Source organism: Microcaecilia unicolor, chromosome 3 (assembly GCF_901765095.1).
Source record: "Microcaecilia unicolor chromosome 3, aMicUni1.1, whole genome shotgun sequence".
NCBI classification, from domain to species: Eukaryota; Metazoa; Chordata; class Amphibia; order Gymnophiona; family Siphonopidae; genus Microcaecilia; species Microcaecilia unicolor.
Genome location: NC_044033.1, coordinates 233,450,857 through 233,472,576, shown reverse-complemented (window position 1 = coordinate 233,472,576; position 21,720 = coordinate 233,450,857). Strand labels below are relative to the sequence as shown.

The following is a 21,720-nucleotide window of genomic DNA, read 5'->3' as shown; positions in this document are numbered from 1 at the left end:
CCTGAGAAGCGTAGACGCCGGGAGGACAGTTTCCCCTCCGTGTCAGAATTGGAGTCGATAAAAATGTACCAACTCCCACTCCATTTTCAAAATAAAAAGTTGTAACATTGCAATATATGGTAAATTTATCAGTGTATATTTATATAGACTTTTTTGCCTGGATTGAAGTACTAGTAAATATGTTAAATTTACCAGTACTTTAGATCAGGACAAAAAATGTAAAACCTAATATAAATTCATTTTTTCCAGGAGTCAGATTTGAAAGTGTGATGCAACGTGAGGATCACCTGGTCACTTGCCTGTCTGGTGTGAAGATGGCGGACCTCACGTGTCACCTAGATAGGATTTTAGATTGTGCTAGGGAGGGTCCAGCTGTGTTGGTACATGTGGGTACCAGTGACACAGGAAAATGTGGAAGAGAGGTTCTGGAAGCCAAATTTAGGCTCTTAGAAAGCTCAAATCCAGAACCTCTATGGTACCATTTTCTGAAGTGCTACCCGTTACATGCACAGGGCCCAAAAGACAGGCAGAGCTCCGGAGTTTCAATGCATGGATGAGATGATGGTGCAGGGAGGAGGGTTTTAGATTTGTAAGAAACTTGGGCAACATTCTGGGGAAGGGGGAGCCTATTCCGAAAGGATGGGCTCCACCTTAACCAGGGTGGGACCAGGCTCCTGGCATCAGCATTTAATAAGGAGATGTAGCAGCTTTTAAACTAGAGACTGGGGGAAGGCCGACAGTCACTCAAAAGCGCATGGTTCAGAATAAGGTATCTTTTAAAGGTATCCCGATAGTGAGGTTACAGAAGAGACCATTGTATATCAGGTGTCCTTAAATAAAAATAAAAATCAGATAAAAGATTGCATATTATTACGGTCGAGTACTGAGCATGATGTAAATAGGAACAACATAATTTGAAATGTCTATATGTGAATGCCAGAAGCATAAGAAATAAAATGAGAGTTAGAATATATTGCACTAAATGAAAAATTATATATAATAATCAATGAGACCTGGTGGAAGAAGGATAACCAGTGGGACACTGTCATATTGGGGTACAAATTATATTGTAGTGATAGGGTGGATCAAATTGGTGGAGGGATAGCACTGTATGTTAAGGAGGGCCTTGAATCAAATAGATTGAAAATTCTGCAGGAAACAAAACACATCTTGGAATCCCTATGGATTGAAATTCCACGTGTAAAGGGGAAAAGGATAGTGATAGGAGTGTACTACCATCTGCCTGGCCAGGATGAACAGATGGATGCAGAAATGTTATCAGAAATTAGGGAGGCTAACAAGCTGGGCAACAAGGTAATAATGGGTTATTTCAATTATCCCGATATTGACTGGTAACATCAGGGCATGCTAGGGAGGTAAAATTCCTTGTTTAAATCAAGGACTGCTTTACGGAGCAGCTGGTACAGGAGCCGATAAGAGGAGGAAAAAATTCTAGACACCAAAGGAAAATCTTGCCAAACAAATCTTATTGACTTATTTGACTGGGTGACCAAAGAACTGGATGAAAGATGTTCGCTAGATGTAATCTACTTGGATTTCAGCAAAGCCTTTGATACGGTCCCCCACAGAAGACTCGTGAATAAGCTGAAAGGGTTGAACTTAGGACCAAAAGTGGTGAACTGGATAGGAAACTGGTTGACCGACACGTGGCAGAGGTTGGTGGTAAATGGAATCTGCTCGGAGGAAAGAAAGGTGAGCAGTGGAGTTTCTCAGGGGTCAGTGCTGGGGCCTATTCTGTTTAATATATTTGTGGGAGATATTGCTGAAGGGTTGGAAGGAAAGGTTTGCCATTTTGTGGATGACATGAAAACAGCCAATAGAGTGAATACCCTGGAGGGAGTAGAAACGATGAGAAGGGATATCCGAATGTTAGAAGAATGGTTGAGGGTCTGGCAGTTAAAATTGAATTTACTACGCTCTTTCTGGGTAGCTGAGTATCGTCCGGTTTCTACCTGTTTCTTTCTAAGACTTTGTAATGAGAAACCTTTTTCCTTTTCATTTAAAACCCAATTATACCTATTCCCAATGTGCTGTGCAAAACTAATTTTTTATTATTGTTAAATATGCTGTGCTCAGTGGAGGGGGTATCGTCCACAGGACTCGCGTGCAGTATTCCCTGCGAAACTCTCAAATAAACATCATTGCACAACTCCTTCCTTCCTATCTCATTGTTGTTAATATATAATATCTTTATATTAAGTATTGCTACTTAGCTTCGTTTCGGAGTCTGTGCTGTTCAGCTATGTAGATGTTAATGTCCTGTGGGGATCCCCATCCTGGGTGAAATTAAAATCCAATCATTCCTTGGTTCCCTTTAATGCGGGACTGGAGTTCTCTCTTCAAGTCAGTGTTTTTGGTTCCCTGGCTCCCTACATGCTCAGCATGTTTCGCGCTGTGTGTCCTCAGGGGAACTCTACGTGAGCTGTGGTGGGGCTTACCCTTTTAAGTACTATCTTTTACATTAGCAAACACATGTTAGTTTCGATCGCGATGATTAGGCAGTCCTAGTTTCGACCAAGATGACTATTCTGTCCTCCAAGTTTCGACCAGCCCCCCTTAAAGTTCTGTTTTCTTGCACCTTGCCATTTTTACCTCAGCTCAGCTCTTTTTGCAAACTTGCAAGTTTCACTTATCCTTCAGGCTGTCACAATCCTGTGCAATTCTGTGTTGCACTAATTCTGTTAAATCTTAGGTCAGAGACAGTTTATGATTTTAGGCCTAGTTGGCTGCTAGAAGCTTCTTGACCTGTTTTTCCCAGAAGGCAAGTAATAACAATATTCTACACTTCTTATGTGAAAACTGCATAACGTGATCAGACGAGCTCCACCAGTTCTCACGCTTTACAAATTTGGGGTGCCATATGGGTGCCATTTTCTTTTGTGTGTGTGGGGGGGGGGGGTTCTTTTTACATATGGCAGTTCAGTTTGCACAAGGGTTTCGACTGGATGGATTTAATACCACATATTGTTGTTAGGAACAACATGGGCTTCAGTATTTGGATCAGATTTGGGAAGAAGGGGAAATTCTACGTTTTTCAGATCTTCAGGAAGAATATGGAATATGGGCTCTTCCCCCCCCCCCCACCCCAAAAAAAAAAAAAAAGAAAAAAAATCACACTTTCCAATACAGACAGATTAGGAACTATATTCATTGTAGAGCTTGGGGTGAACTCCAGCTTACTGAGACTCAGTTGGAAAGGGCGATGTGGGGAGGGAGTGGACTGGGATGTTTTTCATGGTTACATAATGCATTGTTATCTTATGATTCTCTCATACAATAACTGTGGCTAAATGGGAGTAAGATTTGGGAGCCACATATGAACCCTGCTAATGGAATAAATGTTTTATGTACTTGCTTAAGGTTTCAATTTGCCAATAATCTTCAGGAGAGATTGTGTAAAATTTTGTATCATTGGTACTTCACACCACCTTGTTAAAATGTTTGGTCATGGGATATGTCTTTGCTGTAGAAATTATGGCACATTAGGAGACTTGTACCATACATGGTGGCTTTACCCCTTGGCCCTACAGTTCTGGACAGAAGTTTTGCAGTTGGTTCATCAAATGATTCAGGCTCCATATCCTGTCAAGGTGGAATATTGCTTACTGCATTGTAAGCTGAGAAGGGTAAAGCTGGAACCATAAATTAGCCACCAGTATTTTTGTTGCAAGTAAACTAGTATTAGCCGCTCTTGGAAACAGCCTATGCTCTCCCTTCTATGGCAGTTGTGTTGTGCAGAGTGAACTACATCTACCGGATGACAAAGCTCACAGTGATACGAACTGGTCAGATCCTTCCCAATGTATGGGATGTTTATTGTGACTGGAAGCCGCGTACAAATACGGAGGTCCACTCTGCACCCTAGTCCCCTGCAGTGGGATGGGGGTGCTTCTTGATTCCATGGCTGGGAGATGGACAGCAGCTTTTGTTGGCTGATTACCTGAGGGTAGGGAGAGCTTTACTTTGTTGATGGGGGTGGGGGTTAGAGCCTTGTAGCATTTCAACTGCTGTTCTGGTTTTGATCTTTGTGGGGTTTTTTTGTTTGCTACAATAAACTTTAATAATATAAAAAGATAGGTCAATAACGCTTTATCATGTCCTAGCTTTCCCCTGCTACCCTCCCATATCCTCCACCACATGGATAAGATATGTTTTGTGAATGGGTTAACAATCTCGCAAGTTGCCTGTAGCTCCCTCCGAGCCCATGGCATATGGGACAGTTTATTGTTGCCCACTAAATATTGCTTAGTGATAGTCCCAGACTGACAATCCCACATGTACGCATTTGTGCAGCTTCATAATACACCCGGAGGCTGGGTATACCCAAACCGCCCTCTGTTTTATGTGTTCAGAGAATATGTAGCCCAATTCGAGGAGGTTTACCCTTCCGGATGAATCTAAAACAGAGGTTTTCAACCCAGTCCTCGGGGCACACCCAGCCAGTTGGGGGTTTTCAGGATATCCCCAACTGAAATATTCTAGGTCGGGGTTTATCACATTGTCACTGCTTAAGTGGACATCTTGGAATAGGCAGAGGGAGGGATTGAAGCAAGTAAAGGTATATAGGCACTATGTTAATCTTTACAGCGCCCACTCTGTTCAACCAAAAGAGAGATCCTCTATACTAATGACAAATCAATCTGCACTTGTTAGGACAGCAAAAAAGATTTATCAGAATTTTAAAAAGGTACAGAGAAGAGTGACAAATGATAAAGGGATGGCACGACTTCCCTATGAGGAAAGGTTAAAGAGGCTAGGGCTCTTGAGCTTAGAGAAGAGATGACTGAGGAGAGAAATGATAGAATATTGAGTGGAAATGGTGGAATCAGTTTCTTACTCTTAACTCTTTCCAAAAATGCAAGGACTAGGGGACATGCTATGAATCTAGCAGCCCTTTTACAAAGGTGCATAGGTGCCTATGCGCTTCCAACGTGCATCAAATTTGGCACTACCACCCGGCTACTGTGTGTCCTGAGCGGTGATTCCATTTTTGGCATGTGCCCAAAACGCGTGGTGGTAATCTGCAATTGGTGCGCGCTGAACGCTTACGGCCCAGTTAGCACATGAGACCTTACCACTAAGTCAGTGGGTGACGTTAAGGTCTTGGGCCGAAAATGGACGCGTGCTGGTTTTCATTTTGCTACACGTCTATTTTCCGGCACATTTAAAAAAAAAAAATCCCTTTTTTTCCAGGCACTCTCAGGAAATGGACCAGCATGTGTCCAAAACACGCGCCTACACCAGCACAGGCCACTTTGGGCACGCCTTTGTAAAAGCCCCCCCCCCCCAGTAAGTAGTAAATTTAGAACAAATCGGAGAAAAAGTTCTTCACTCAACGTGTAATTAAACTTTGGAATTCGTTGCCAGAGAATGTGGTAAAAGCAGCTTAGCAAGTTTAGATATTTCCTAAAAGAAAAGTCCATAAACCAGTATTAAGATGGACTTGGGAAAATTCACTGCTTATTTCTAGGATAAGCAGCAGAAAATCTGTTTTACACTTTTTGGTATATTGCCAGGTACTTGATCTGTCCCAGTATGGCAAGGCTTATGTTCTTATCTGGGTAGTTGTTCAGGTACCAATGTGAGTAGCACCAGTTCTGAATAAGTCTTGGTGCAGTCCAACCCCAGATATTTAGCATCAGTGTACAAAGACAGCCCGGCATTGAATTTTTGGGTATAAAATGCCCCTAGCAGCCAACATTAAAAAAAAAAAAAAATTCCAGTTTTGGGATGAATACTGTCTAGAATATGTTTTAGGAGCGACCTGGATGTATATTGTGACAGATGAATGTTCTGACAGAACAGAAATTGGTCAAAATTGTATCTGTTAAAGGAAATGGTTTGAACTCCTCACCCTTTTAGTTACATTCTTCATGGGAGGGTGTGGTGCATAGGACTGCATCTATGCAGCACTTTGTGTAACATTCACCAGTAATTACATGAGTGCTACACCTTTCTTTTTCCAGAGCTCTACAGGAAATGTGGTCACGGACATTCAAATCCTGAATGAGAGGTCTCTACTGCCTGCAGGATTCTCCTACATAGGGGAGTTCTTGGAGCCAAGTGAGTTCCCTTCAAATTTTCCTTCTCACGCTCATATCTGTACCGGTTAAATTATCTTGAATCAATCACTTTATGTACATATGTGTTAAATGTTCAAGTCCTGCATGATTGCTCCAAAAGGGCTTTGCTTTACCTACTGCAGAGCTGGGACTGCCTGTGAGGGGGGAGGGAAAGGAGCAGAGGCAGGAAGGAGAACTGCAGGCAATGGGGCCTTTACTCACAGGAATGTGTCTTGAAATTAAAGGTTGCAGGACATGGCTACAGGAGTTGGGGCCCAAGGTATAGTCTATGGCTGAGAGGATCATGACTGCATTCAAAGATGGAGTGAAAGTGGAGGCAGTGCATGCAAATCTCACTCATGAATATTCATTGTGGATATCCTGAATACCTGACTGGCTGGGGTGCCTCCAGGACAAGCATTGTGGATATCCGGAATACCTGACTGGCTGGGGTGCCTCCAGGACAAGGTTTGGGAACCACTGCTATATACCAAAGCACAGAAATGAGGTTTAGCCCAGCAGGCTGTGCACTGGAATGCTAAGGGATCTTGAGATTCTCAGCTGTGATTTGCTAGGGCTGAAGATGCTGTGGAATTAACATTTGTAAACCTGGAGTTGAGGAAGTCTGTCATCCTGCAACTGTGACACCTACCCCTTCGTACTATATAACAGGTCACCTAAATTTATGCATATGTTGCACACTTAAATTCTAGACTCACGCCCCCTACCTTGTCATAGGTCTAGGGGACACATCTTTTTTATCATTTTTTAAAAAATAATTTTTTGTGTATCTTTCATCATTAATCTTTTACAAAAGTGATCATTTCACTTCAATCCAACCATCTTATAGCCATCCTTAATGGATGTGAAAAATACTCTTCTGTTGGCTGGGGAAATCGTAAATAAGTGTTAGATGTTTTGATATGATTTTGCAAGAAAAAGCGCTTATATAATTTAGCTGTTCAACCAGGCCTTTAATGTAAGAAGTAACTAACTTGTTAGTCTCACTCACACAAACACACAAGGAATGGCTCAGGCTGTGCACATGTTTATCCACTCCTACCCTAGCTGAGATAATATTTAACCATCTCTCTGACCTCCTTTAAATCAGTCACCTTACTTTCTAACTCTACTTACTCTCTTACCTATCTTTATGTTCCATCTTTGCTTTACTCTTCACTATCAATTAAAATGTTCTTACATATTGTGTTGACATTCTAAGTAGTATACTATGCCATACTTTGTATTGTTATCTGAATATTTGTACTGCTGTAATTGCCTGTTGCTCATGTTTGATCTCTTCTTACTGTACACTGCCTTGAGCAAATTCCTTCAAAAAGGTGGTAAATAAATCCTAATAAACATAGGGCATTTAAATGTTGCAAATGTTAGTGCCTAAATGTAGATGCTTTAGTTTCAACTAATGCTAGTATTCTATAACTGCAGTTATGCAGATCAGTGACATGGCCCACGTAAAATGAGCACATAAATTGGGTGCCTAATTCTAGAATTGCTCCTTAGTGGCTGGATTTAGAGCCTATGATCGCAGGCTCCTGCAAGGAGCCCAGATGCATGGTCCCCAACTAAGGACTGGATAAATGTAGGTTAGGAGAGGATATTAAAAAAAAAAAAAAAATCTACAGGTAATTGCAAATGAAGACTTATTGGGCCAGATCCCAGTCCTGTTTCTGATTGAGCTGGAAATGCACAGTAGGAGAGAACAGTACATTAAAAAAAACCTTTTATTAAAATATTGTAAATCTTTATTAAATAAATTATATAACATAAATTTTAGAATCTACTGTCCTACTATTATATTGCATCTTAATGAAACTACTAATGGAAATATAGAAACAGAGAAAAATGAAGGCAGATAAAGACCATCTGTTGTCACTCCCCTAGAGAGCCTATGTTGTACTTATCCCAAGCTTTCTTGAATTCATGTACAGTTTGTCGCCACCAGGAGGTAATAGCGTAGCCAGAAATTTTTCTTTACAGGTGATGCATCTCCCCTCTCCCCCTCTAGTCTTTACCCATGCTGCGGCAACGGCATTCATAGGCTGCCTTCAGACTGCACCGGGACTTCCTCCTGAACCATCCCGCCCCTTTGACACAACTTCCTGTTTTGTGAAGGGCGAGATAATTCAGGAGGAAGTCCGGTGCAGGCCGTAGGCAGCCTATGAATGTTGCTGATTGGATGAAGAATAGAGCTGAGAGGATTTTAAGGTGGGGCTGGAGGCCGGGTCTGACAAAGTGAATACGCAACGACACACCTACCTTAATTACACCACCACCTTTTCCGTGCCCTACTGAAGATCAAAAGGCCTGAATTTTAGTGCACTCTCTCACCAAATATGCCAGTATGACCCAGCTTCACCACATCCTCTCCAACATAAATCGGAAACGGTTGAATACATTTTGCATAATCTAACTGGAGTCAAATACCACTGATTATAAAATGTTATAAGCATAATAGTTGTACAAATGGAAACTTTACCCACCTCATTGAAAATCTTTTTTTTTTTTTTTTTTATTCCAGTTCAGTAAAATGCCCTCCCAAATCACACTGTTCAAGCTTCCATAAACTTACAAATAATTATCCTATCGCCTTCTTAAATATCTATATAATTTTGGGGTACTCTTACTAAGCTGCGATGTGTCCCCTTAGTACACCCTTATGCGGGTCTTTCCCATATATTACGGCCATTTTTACAGCAGCTGTAAAAATGGCTTTTATTTTTATCATTAATTGCTATGTTCTAATGTCATTGGTGAGTGGCCATTTTTTTTTAAATTACTGCTTGAGCACCCATTTTGTAGGCGATAAGGGCTCACACGGTATCTTTGCACTAACCAGTTAGTGTGCAGTTATGTAGATTCTCTAACTGGTTAGCGCAGGAATGCCTAACACACCCTCTCAAAACTAATAAGAAACATTTTTTAGCACACAAATACTGCATGCAGATTTAGGATTGCCGTGTGACACTGTTAGTACCTAATGCAGCTTAGTAAAAAGGGCCCCTTTTGTTATACGTCCCACATAACTAGCAAATACTCCACAGCCTTATCAGACACCATTAACCCTTTTCATACAACAATGAACATGTAATACAGCTAGCTAATCAACTGTAGCCAATCCAATTTGCTCCCTCAACTGACATAAGGGAATGAACTTTTTGTCTTTTATAAACCGATTAAACCTTATTAATCTTTTTTCTGTCCACCGTTGAAACAGTCACCTTCTCCAACTAGGTTATCCTCCATAAACAAAACTATCCTATCACATTTTTTCAAAAACAAACCTTTTAAGTTCAAAAATTCTTCCCACATTTCCAAGTGATGCCTAGTAAAAAGGATTTGAAATCTTTTAATGTCAAATCTCTGCCCACTCCACAATATTTCCTTTAAATCACCTTTTCCACAATTCTACACAAAAGAGGTACAAACACAAAATAAGACAAGCTAAAAGGAAATTCTATAAAGAACAAAATAGGTTCCAATTATATGGACACAAACAAACTGTCACGACTGTGGTCGTGACCCCTCTTTGACTCACCTTATTTCCTGATGGTCAGCTTCTGAGCTGGCTCCTGTCTGTTCTTTCACCTTGCATTGTTGTTTCTTTCCTGTAGTGTTTCAAGCCTCATTTTTGTGTTCAGTGTGTTTCCTGCCTCTGTCCTGTAGTGTTTCCACTTCTTGTGTTTTCAAGCCTCACTTTGGTGTTCAGTGTGTTTCCTGCCTCTGTCCTGTAGGTGTGACATCATTAGTGAGGGCCTTTATAAGGAAGTGGTGGACTTTCATTCAGTGCCTTTGCAATGCCAAAGGTCTCCAGGTTAGTCCGTGTGCAGTGAAGCACTTCTGCCTTGTTCATATTCTGTGTGCCCGTGAGCACTTATTGTCTTGATTTCTTGTTTAGGGTGCCTATGTGCACTTCTGCTTCTGTTCTTCTCTGTTTGTATGCTAGGATCAGCCTTCAGCCTTAGTTCTGTTTGTCTGTGTGGGTCAGCTTTGTGTTCTGCCTAGTCTGCCTTGCTTGCTCTAGTCCCCTCTACCTTCAGCTCTAGTCCTGTCTGTTCCAGCATTGCCTGCCTACAGCTTCAGCTCCATACTTGCTTGTTAGTCCAGTCCTGGTTGGGGGAGGGGGGTTTGCCTCCTGCTGCCGCTCAACGACAGTAGGCCAAGGGCTCACGTTGTTCCAGAGTCCGTGACTGTTTGTTTAGAGCCTGAGACCGTGACAGAAACTATAGAACTAGTAAAACAATCTACTAGCTATCAAATCAGTGATATATTTATAGCAGCCTTTAGCTTGGACCACTGTTTTTCCACTTCTCCTACGCCTTCCCACGCCAACAGCTCCTTCTTCAGGTATTCCCCCATTTTATCACGAGTATGTCTGAAATCCAGTACTTTGAGTTTTGTGCTTCCGCACTCCACCTTCTCCCTTATATCAAACCATACGGTGTGATGATCACTATTACATAGGTGGGCACCCACCCGGATATCAGAAACACTACCTCCATTAGTGAGCACTAGATCTAGCATCGACCCTTCCCTTGTGGGTTCCGTCACCATTTGTCTGAGCAAGGCACTTTGACAGGCATCCACATTCTCCCTACTTCTTTCCGATTCTGCAGACAGGACGTTCCAATCCACGTCAGACAAATTGAAATCTCCCAACAGTAGCACCTCCCCTTCCATACCAATCTTTTGAATATCTTCTATCAGATCCTTGTCTAACTTTTCCGTTTGCGCAGGAGATCTGTAGATAACTCCCATATTGATACAGGTTCCGTCTTCTCTTTCCAGGACGATCCATAAAGCTTCTTCTTTTCCCCAGGTTCCCTGCATTTCAGCCGCTCTGATATTCTCTCACATACAGAGCCACTCCTCCACCTCTTCAGCCCTCTCTAGTCTTCCTAAAAAGATTATAGCCCGGTACGGTCACATCCCATTCATGAGAATCGTTGAACCACGTCTCCATAATAGCAACAATATCCAAGTTTTCTTCAAACATCAGGGCTTGCAAGTCTTTAATCTTTTTACTTAGACTATGAGCATTTGTGCACATATCTTTCCATGTGCTTAGTGAGTTTGGGGTTTTTTTTTAAATATTTACATGACCTTTCCCTCTGCCATCATGTTTATTCTGGGGGTGACTTTCCGAAATCCCTTGTTTCCTTTTGTCACCCCCACCCTCTAGTTTAAATGTCTAGAAACATACTGTCTGAATTTCTCCCCAAGGATCCTTTTTCCCATCACATAAAGATGTAGCCCATCATTACAGTACAGCCTGTTATTTTTCCACATATTACCCCATTCTCCTATGTATCTAAAACCTTCTTCTTTACACCAAGATTCAAGCCACTTATTGAATTCCTCTGTTTTGCGTAGTCTTTCCTCTCCCCTCCCCAACGTAGGAATTACTTCAGAAAAAGCCACAGTCCGAACCAAAGATTTCAGTCCCTCCCCAAACTTCTGGAATGCTCTCTGTGCTGTAAACTTGCTATTGTTGGCCAGGTCATTTGTCCCGTGAATTACAACATCAGCGTTAGAAGCCTCGCTCTCTTCTCGGATGACTTTCAGTATTTGGTCTGTACATCTTGTAGCTGAAGATCCTGGAAGACATTTCACTATATTGGAACCCCTGAACTGTGCTCCTCAGTTAATGCCTCTGATAATGGAGTCTCCGAGCAGTAATAATTTTCTGTTTTTCACAATTCTGTCATTAGTTGGGGGATGTTTCTGGAGTTGTGCTATTTTCATTGCTTCTGGTTCTACCGCAGTACTTCTTTTTTCGCTATCATAATGATGCAACGCTGTAAAAGAATTTGACAGGGGCAAAGCTTGGAAGGGCAAGTGTTTTTTTCTGTGTCACAGATCTTAGGGCCAGATGCACTAAGGTCCTCGGAAGAGCCCTTCCCTTACCGATTCCATAGCGAATTGGTAGGGAATGGCCATGCATCAAGGAAATGGAATGCAAATGAGCTGCTCGTTGTAGCTCACTTGCATTCTCTATTTCCTCGGAAGCCACTCGGCCGGTTGAGCATGCTCAGAGCAGCCAAGCATTATGCTGGCTGCTCTGCGCATGCCAAGGACATCCTTTATGGACGTCTTTCACTAAAGAAAACAAACAAAAGGATGTCTCTGACGAGCAGCCAAGGACGTCCTTCACTGAAACTGCCCCCCCCCCCCCAAAAAAAAAGGACGTATCTGATGAGCAGGGCCCAAGAAATGGACCGCAAAGCGCCCCTCCTTTGTTCTTTGCAGACCCACAAGAGTTAAAACTGCAGCAGCCTTGCATTCTTTAGTCCGGCAGCACGGGGCGTGAGGAAGGGGGGGGCATCTTTTTTGCTTGCACCCCATCAGGTTTTCAACTGCTGCAATAACGTTGCTCTCCGTTAGCCCGAGCTCTCTCTCTCTGTCACCTTTGTCCGCCTCAGCCGGAGGCGCTTCTATGCAGTCAAGAAGCCACCAAAATACCTGCACAAACTGACCGGCTCCCCACTTCCCCCCCACCCGGGAAATGCGGCAGCGCTACCTGCCTGTCCACCTGAGAGCCAGTGCGCGCTGCTATTCCTGGAGCTGGGAGGCTGCGAGACGCGACAGCCTCCACGCCCCCCCCTTCCTGGACACTCTGAGAAGCCAGTCTGTTTTTCCATGCCTCGCGTCTTGCTTAGCGCTTCTCCTTTTCAGCCTCCTTTTTGTTTGTTTTTTTGAGTCGCTCTCCCCCCCCGTTTAAAGCGGGTAGTCCTTCCCTTGCAGAAAGCTGCAAACGTCCAAGTGCTCGTCAGGGACGTCCTTTTTTGGTTTTGTGAGTGAAGGACGTCCATGTTAGGCACTTTAGAAGGACGTCCCTGACTAGCACTTTTTTTCTCCCTTCCGATTCCCTCACAGCAGCCCCAACGAGAGGTGCAGACATCCCGTTAGGTTTTCCACGGTAAGGGAATCTGAAAACGGTAGTGCATCTCATTATAATAGACTTTGGATCATTTGCATTCCGTTTTTGTTAGCTGCTACCGTGATCGGAAAATGCCCTTTTGTGCATGTCCCTGTTTACTACTTGCACGTTAAACTGGCTAAAACCAGTTTAAAACCCACGTAGTGCATCTAGCCCTTAGTATACCAGAGCCTACCTACTGTGACCCATCTATTCCTCTGATGTTTCATTCTCTGAGGCAGTGGTGGTGGTAAATTAGCTGGGAAATGACTAATTCTGGACGCTTCTTTAATTGTAGTTAATTCCTTCTTGAGTTTGTTGATCTCTCCTTTCAAGGCTAATATTTGGAGACAGGACAAGCTCTAAGGTTCCAGATAGTTTGTTTTAGAATTAAAGCAGAACATATATTGCACTGAATAAAGGTCATAATGATGTGATTCACAAGTGTGAAAAGGTGAACTATGAGAGGGAATAACAAGAATTAGGATTGACCAATTAAGTGTAATGAAGATACTTGTCCCTTGATTGCCCTATATAAAGGGAGTTTACCTAGGGATGGGTGGGTGGGACTAGGACACAGGTAACCTCAGTTACCAATCAAGCCAAGTCTGAAAATGCCCGGTGCAGCTCTCAGCTCACAAGATAAACAGGTTTTACTACCCAGCTCAAAACAAAATTGCCCCTCCTCCAGAGCTATGAGTCACCAGATGCTATGTAACCAAAATTGATTGAATTAAGTCTCTGGCAGTGTAGATTCAACAAACAATGCTAATGAAAACAGACACCAGATTCAGTGTCACCAGATTAAGGCACAGGTTAAAACACAGTTCCAATGAAAACACCTTTAAGACAATTCCAGCATAAAAAGATGAAATCAGTAGCACAGATATTCAAAACACAATTCTCTAAAATCCCTTTAAGACAATACCAGCATAAAAATATAAAATCACAGTGTAATATAAGCAATAGGATAGAGACAGATAAGGAACTTATAGAGGTCAGACCCTCTGCAAGTGAAAAGACAGGTGTTTTTTTGTGTTAATTGGATAGAATAAAAATGGGGTGAAATAGAATTAAGGAGTCAATAGTTTATCAGGAAGATATTATAAGATATTAAGAGCAGGACACAGGTAACCTCGGTTACCAATCAAACCAAGTCTGAAAATGCCCAGCGCAGCTCCCAGCTCACAAGATAAATTTAGGTTCTACTACCCAGCTCAAAACAAAATTGCACCTCCAGAACTATGAGTCACCAGATGCTATGTAACCAAAACTGATTGAATTAAGTCTCTGGCAATGTAGATTCAACACACAATTCTAATGAAAACAGACACCAGATTCAATGTCACCAGATTAAGTCACAGGTTTAAAACACTTGGCACAGGTTAAAACACAGTTCCAATGAAAACACCTTTAAGGCAATTCCAGCATAAAAAGATTATCAATAGAAATCAAACAAAATAAAACATGGAAAAGAAAATAAGATGATACCTTTTTTATTGGACATAACTTAATACATTTCTTGATTAGCTTTCGAAGGTTGCCCTCCCACCCTGTCAAGACTGTCATAGTAATGCTTGAATGTTTTCACTTATATACACTGTCAGCTAGCACATTTGCTTATTTCCGATCTGACGAAGAAGGGCAGCCTTCGAAAGCTAATCAAGAAATGTATTAAGTTATGTCCAATAAAAAAGGTATCATCTTATTTTCTTTTCCATGTTTTATTTTGTTTGATTTCTATTGATAACTTTAAGAGTGGACTAACACGGCTACCACACTCCTCAGCATAAAAAGATGAAATCACTAGCACAGATATTCAAAGCACAATTCTCTAAAATCCCTTTAAGACAATACCAGCATAAAAATATAAAATCATAGTGCAATATAGGCAATAGGATAGAGACAGATAAGGAACGTATAGTGGTCAGACTCTTTGCAAGTGAAAGGCCAGATTTTTTTTTGTTTTGTTTTGTGTTAATAGAATAGAATAAAAATGGGGTGAAATAGAATAAAGGAGTTAATAGTTTATCAGGAAGATACAAAGAGCAGGACACAGGTAACCTATGTCTAGACCATCTTTTTCGAAAATACGGTCTGGCCCGCCCCTTCGCAGACCCGTCCTCGGAGATAGACGCCCATGGAGATGGGCGTTTGCATTCGATTATGCCCCTCCTGGCCTACTATGGTCTCTATTGCAACCTCGCTATCGGGATACCCTATCTTCCCTGTTTTGAGGATATCTTTGAAATATACCTTGTTCTGAACCATGTACTTTTGAACAACTGTCGGCCTTCCCCCAGTTTCTAGTTTAAAAGCTGCTTTATTTTCTTTTTAAATGTCAATGTCAGCAGCCTGGTCCCATCCTGGTTAAGGTGAAGCCCATCATTCTGGAATAGGATCCCTCTTCTCCAGAATGTTGCCCAGTTTTTTTACAAATCTAAAACCCATTCACCATCACCCCATCCACGCATTGAGACTCCGGAGCTCTGCCTGTCTTTTGGGCCCTGCACGTGGAATGGGGAGCACTTCTGAAAATGCTAAAGGTTCTGAATTTGAGCTGTCTACCTAAGAGCCTAAATTTGGCTTCCAGAACCTCCCTTCCACATTGTCCTATGTCATTGTCCTATGTCATGTACCAAGACAGCCGGCTCCTCCCTAGTGCTATTTAGATGATGTGTGAGGTCCACCACCTTTGCACCATAAATATATTACATAAATGTTCCCATACTAGGACAGACTGAAGGTCCATCAAGCCCAGAATCCTGTTTCCAAGAGTGGCCAATCCAGGTTACAAGTACCTGGCAAGATCCCAAAAGAGTACAATACATTCTCTGTGGACAAGCAGGCTGTATCCTTCTCACAAGTTGCGCAAACTTTTTTTTTCCGCATGAGGAATAGAGGTGTTCTCTGCGGATCCTCTACTGCCTAGGAAAGAGCTTTCCTTCTTTGGTCTGTGTCTTTCGGCTATCTTTTAGCTGTTTTTCTTTTTTTTTTTTTAAAGTTCCCTTATTTTTCTTTAGTTCTTTTTGCCTTGTTTCTTTATTTTTTTCATTGTGGGCCGTACTTAGGCTTGCTCGATTGCGGTAATCCCTATTTTTGTGCCTTTATTTTATTCATAGGCACACTCAAGCCTTGTGATTTCCCTGAAGCCGTCTTCCCTTCCATGTCATCGAAGACTCCCAGTGGCTTCAAGCGTACTCGGTGCAACTGGATCATCTCGGGTACTGATACACATTCTTGTTATATCCAGTTCCTTGGGCCCGACCATAGCCCGGCAAATTGCATCCTTTGTCTTCGTATGAAGAAAAGGACGCAAATTTCCTGAGAAGCTCAGAGAGAGAAACTTTTTGGAGCTCAGTCTGGGCTTTCGTTGACGGAGGCATCTACATTGGGAGTCACATTGGGATGGCTGCTGCTGCGAGACCCAGGGACATTGGGAGTAGTGAGGCATCGAGTGGGTCTCCACCTGTCTCGAGGCCTCCTCCTATGCAGGCCACCAGGGACTGACAGTCGTCGGATCCAACCTCAAGGTATCATAAGGATTCCACGTCGTCCTCGTCTGCACCGAGGAGCCTCGGTGAGGTGCATCAGGCGAAGGCCAAGAAGCACCGACACCGATCTCCTTCGCACAGTGCCGGGAGCTCCGGGATGGCGAGGGATCTGGCTCCCGAGAAGCATCAGCGCCATGAGGAGCACTTCCCCTCCATTCAAGAAGAGCCAGTGTGCCTGTCTCCCAGCAGCTGAGATCCTGCTCCCGCACCCCAGGCGCTTAGGCAACCTGAGCCCGCACCAGCCCCACAGCCTTTACCGAAGGCGGTTCTTGAGCTTCTCCGGGCCTTGCTCCCAGAGCTTTTGGAGGCCTTTATGCAGCGATGTACATCGGCATCGTGGTGCCTGTGCCTACCAAGCCTTCCACTGCAGCCCCACCTGGCCCGCGGCACCGCTTGTGGTTCCAGTGTTGACTGCCACCCAGGCTGGCTGGTTCTCCGACATCGATGGAGGAAGCTTCGCTGGAGTCAAGGCAAGAACAGACTCCTCAACGCCGTTCTCAGGGCCATGGGTCATTGAAGTGAAGGTGGGCACGGTCTTGGACATCACCGAGGGACGTGCTGTCTGTCGCCGAGGAGGAGCGCTCATGGGAGTCTGAAGAGAATCCCTGGTAGTTTTCCTCTGATGAGTCCTATAGGATTCCTTCAGAACCTTCCCCTCTACCTCAGAGAAGGCTTTCGCCAACTGAGAGCCTCTCACCTCGTTTGTGTGGGAAATGTCCGAGGCTATACCCTTCCCAGTAGAAGTGGAGGATGAGCTCAGGGCTAAGATGCTCGAGGTCCTAGACTACACCTCACCACCTAACAAGGCAGTAACAGCCCCCTTGCATGAGGTATTCAAGGCAGTACTCGTGTGGAACTGGGCATCCCCTGTCTGTCCCTGTGGCCCCCCCAAGAAAATTGACACCCAGTATCCACAGGGAATCAGTGTTGGTGAGGGTCTTGGTTACCCCACAACTCTATGGTGGTGGATGCCACTCTCAAAAGAGCCAAAAGTACTAGGGACTATGCTTTGGCGCCCCCCCAGGCAGAGAAGCATAGGACCTTGGACTCTTGGGAGAAAAATGTATCAGGTCGCGATGCTCATCGCCTGTATTCAATCATACCAGCTCTTCACGATTGTCTACTTGCGGAACTCGATGAGGCGGCTGTCTGACTTGTTCATATTCTCTCTCCGGAGCAGGTTGAGCCTTTTTGCCAGCTGGTCAAGCAGCAGAAGGTATGTCAAGTTCTTGGCCAGGGGCACTTAATAACACTTTTGACGTGGCATCCAGAATCAGTGCACGGGGTATAACAATGCACAGACTCTCATGGCCGCGTATCTCTGACCTGGACAATTCGGTTCAGCAGAGAATAGCGGATGCCCTATGCCAGGGGGATAATCTTTTCGGAGAGAAGGTCAAAGAGCTGGTTGACCAGATCAAGAAGCATACCGATGCTATGTCTTCTCTCTCCCGCCGGGCGCCTTCTGCAACCACCTCCTCATCTACAAGGTGTTTTGGTGGGTCCCGTAGTACTTGTTACGCCTATTCTAGGCATAGGTATGCTCCGGCTCTCGTTCAACAACATTCGCCTAAGATCATTACTGCTCCCACAAAAGCAGGGGACGGGCTTTTGAGTGGCTCCAGCAGAGCATAATCACCATAAAAGTGTCCGTGCCGGACGACTTACCGGTTGGTGGGAGGTTAAATTTTTTTCACCAAAGACGGCCTCTCATAACCTCTTCAGATAGTTCAGTTAGGATACACCCTCAATCTGGTATCCAAACCTCCAAATTGTCCACCGCGGGCTCATTTCGTTCAGCTCAACACAAGCAGGTACTTGCAGAGGAACTCCCAGTTGTGTTTGTCCATGAATGTTTGTCCATGAACCATGTTTCTTTGACTGCCATATATACAAATCAAATTCTTCTTCCATCACAGCCTTATTTCCCCTAGTACATGCATTCATATATTTGGCTTTCCAGATTTTGTCTTTTTTTCCCCATTTCTAAAGAGGTATTTAATGTTTTACATGCTTAGGGGCTTTGTTCACCCATCCCCAATGATTGTACTTTAAAACCCTCTTCTGTAGGTTAGCCAGTCTGCTGCTGGAGGCACTTTGTCCCTTTTGTGAAGCTTTTGGTACGTTGCATGATGTTTTTGTGCAGGATTTATTTTGTTTGAATTTGATAGCTTGTAGTTTGTATGGTATGTTTCATTTGCTATGTAAGTAGGCTTTGTTAAATTAATTAATGGAATATTTTCTGTTTTGATTAGAAACATCTGTGTTTAAGAAGAAGCGAATCTGTGTGAAGTTAACATCTATAACTGCAGCTGATACTGCAGTATTTGACATCAAGTTGACTGGGAAAAGCAAACAGATTTTGCAGTCCTATGAACGCATAGGGTGAGTAATGAGAGGAATGGCAATTCGGATAGTGTGGAAGGATATAATGATTGTGTGACAACTGAGAATAATCTGCAGTTGTGAAGTTCATACCATAATACCACAGCGACTCTCATTCTTAACGTTGACCCAGGCCTATATGGCCTGAGCCTCCTATTTCTATTATGTAGCTGCGTTTACCTAGATTATTATGCACTTGACCCTCCCAGTCGTATTCTCAGTTGTCACGTTCGTACCATAATACCACAGCGACTCACATTCTTAACGTTGACCCAGGCCTATATGGCCTGAGCCTCCTATTTCTATTATGTAGCTGCGTTTACCTAGATTATTATGCTCTTGACCCTCCCAGTCGTGTTACTATACAGTTGCAGTCAGTGATAGACTGGTCACTGGGGCAAAACATCAGCACTGAAATTTACAATACAGTTTCTCAAATTCAGGGTCTGAGTTGGCCCATCTTTACCAACTAATGACATAAGTACATAAGTAATGCCATACTGGGAAAAGACCAAAGGTCCATCGAGCCCAGCATCCTGTCCCTGACAGCGGCCAATCCGGGTCAAGGGCATCTGGCAAGCTACCCAAACGTACAAACATTTTATACAAGTTACAGCTATTGTGACCCTGATGGTCTTGGTCTACTACACTTTAAAATTACAAGTGCATAAGTGTTGCCATACTGGGACAGAGACCGAAGGTCCATCAAGCCCAGTATCCTGTTTCCAACAGTGACCAAACCAGGTCACAAGTACCTGGCAAAGTCACAAAACAGTACAATACATTTTATGCGGTTTATCCCAGAAATAAGCAGTGGATTTTCCCAAGTCCATTTTAATAATGGCTTATGGACTTTTCTTTTACCACATTCCCAGGCAACGAATTTCAGAGTTCAATTACACGTTAGTGAAAAAATATTTTCTCCGATTCGTTTTAAATTTACTACTTTGTAGCTTCATTGTGTGCCCCCTAGTCCTAGTATTTTTGGAAAGAGTAAGCAAGCGATTCACGACTCAGTATTTTATATACCTCTATCATATCTTCCCTCAGCCGTCTTTTCTCCAAGCTGAATAGTCCAAGCCATTTCAGCCTTCCTCATAGGGAAGTCATCCCATCCCCTTTATCATTTTCGTTGCCCTTCTCTGTAACTTTTTTATATTCTCACTTTATCTTTTTTGAGATGCAGTGACCAGAATTGCACACAGTATTCAAGGTGTGGTTGCACCATGGAGTGATACAAAGGCGTTATAACATCTTCATTTTTATTTTCCATTCCTTTCCTAGTAATACCTAACATTCTATTTGTTTTCTTTGCTGCTGTAGCACACTGAACAGAGGGTTTCAAAGTATCGTCAATAATGACTCCTATCTCCTTTTCCTGGTCGGTGACTCCTAATGTGGAACCTTTCATCATGTAGCTATAGTTCAGGTTCCTGTTTCCCAAATGCATCACTTTGCACTTGCTCATATTAAACATCATCTGCCTGTCACATCTGTGGTCGTGACCACCCTCAGACTTACCTCATTTCTGGGGGTCAGCATCTGTGCTGGCTCCTGTCTGTTTCTGTGTTAGTTTTGTCTTGTCTCTGTGTGCTGATTGCTTCACTAGACCTCACCTGTGTGGGCTATGCCTTGCTGAGGAGCCAGCATCTAAGATGGCTCCCGCTTGTTTTGTTCCAGCTTCCAAGATGGCTCCTGCTTGCCCTTCCTGTGTGTTCACTTCCTATGTGTTCCAAGCCTCTCCTTGGTGTGAGTGTGTTCCCTGCTCCTGTCCTGCAGTAGGTGACATCATCAGTGAGAGCCTTCATAAGGAAGTGCTGTGCTGGCATTCAGGTCCTTTGCATAGTGTGTGTGTTATGCCAAAAGGTCGTCAGGTTAGTGAGTGCAACTGCCTGCGCTGCTACTTAGCCTTTCTCTGGGGCTCTTGCCCATCTGCTATTTGTGTCTGTGGACTGCTAGTCCTTCTGTGTGGGCTCTGCCCTTCCCGACTGCCATTTGTATTTCCAGTTTCACAAGGTCGTCTTGCAATTTTTTCACAATCCTCTTGCAATTTAACAACTTTGAATAGCTTTGTCTCGTCTGCAAATTTAATTACTTCACTAGTTATTTCCAGATCTAGGTTATTTATAAATATGTTAAATAGCAGCGGTCCAAACACAGACCGCTGCAGAACCCTTCTCCATTGAGAATGACAATTTAACCCTACTCTCTGTTTTCTATCCTGTAACCAGTTTTTAATCCACAATAGAACACTACCCTCCTATCCCATGACTTTCCAATTTCCTCTGGAGTCTTTCATGAGTTACTTTGTTAAATGCCTTTTGAAAATCTAGATGCACAATATCAACCGGCTCACCTTTATCCACATGTTTGTTCACCCTGTTCAAAGAAATGTAGATTTCCCTTCACTAAATCCATGTTGGCTTTGTCTCATTAATCCGTGCTTTTGAATACGCTCTGTAATTTTGTTCTTTATAACAGTCTACCATTTTGCCCGGCACCGACTTTCGAGTTCACCAGTCTGTAATGTCTTGGATCACCTCTGGAATCCTTTTTATGTTAAGTCATTTTTATTGAAACACGACAGCAGGAATTCACACAGTCACATCCCAAATTCTGTCCCCAACTGTCCACACAAAGAGAATCCAAAACAGACTGCAACCATTTTATCCCAATAATTCCACCCCTTCCCTCCCCCCCACCCTGATGCTGCATGGAAAAGAAAGCAATCTTATCAGTCACTGGAGTAAACGACTTCTAG

The 21,720-nt window shown here is 43.2% G+C and overlaps 1 protein-coding gene across 1 annotated transcript in view; it reads left to right on the top strand.

The window, feature by feature from the left end:
- The window catches only part of MVB12A (multivesicular body subunit 12A), a 97,292-nt gene that overhangs the window by 42,366 nt on the left and 33,206 nt on the right, over positions 1 to 21,720 (top strand). The window contains exons 4-5 of the mRNA XM_030197567.1: positions 5,988 to 6,084; positions 18,830 to 18,959. Of these exons, the coding sequence (XP_030053427.1) occupies positions 5,988 to 6,084; positions 18,830 to 18,959 (227 nt within the window). The remainder of the gene's footprint in view (positions 1 to 5,987; positions 6,085 to 18,829; positions 18,960 to 21,720) is intronic.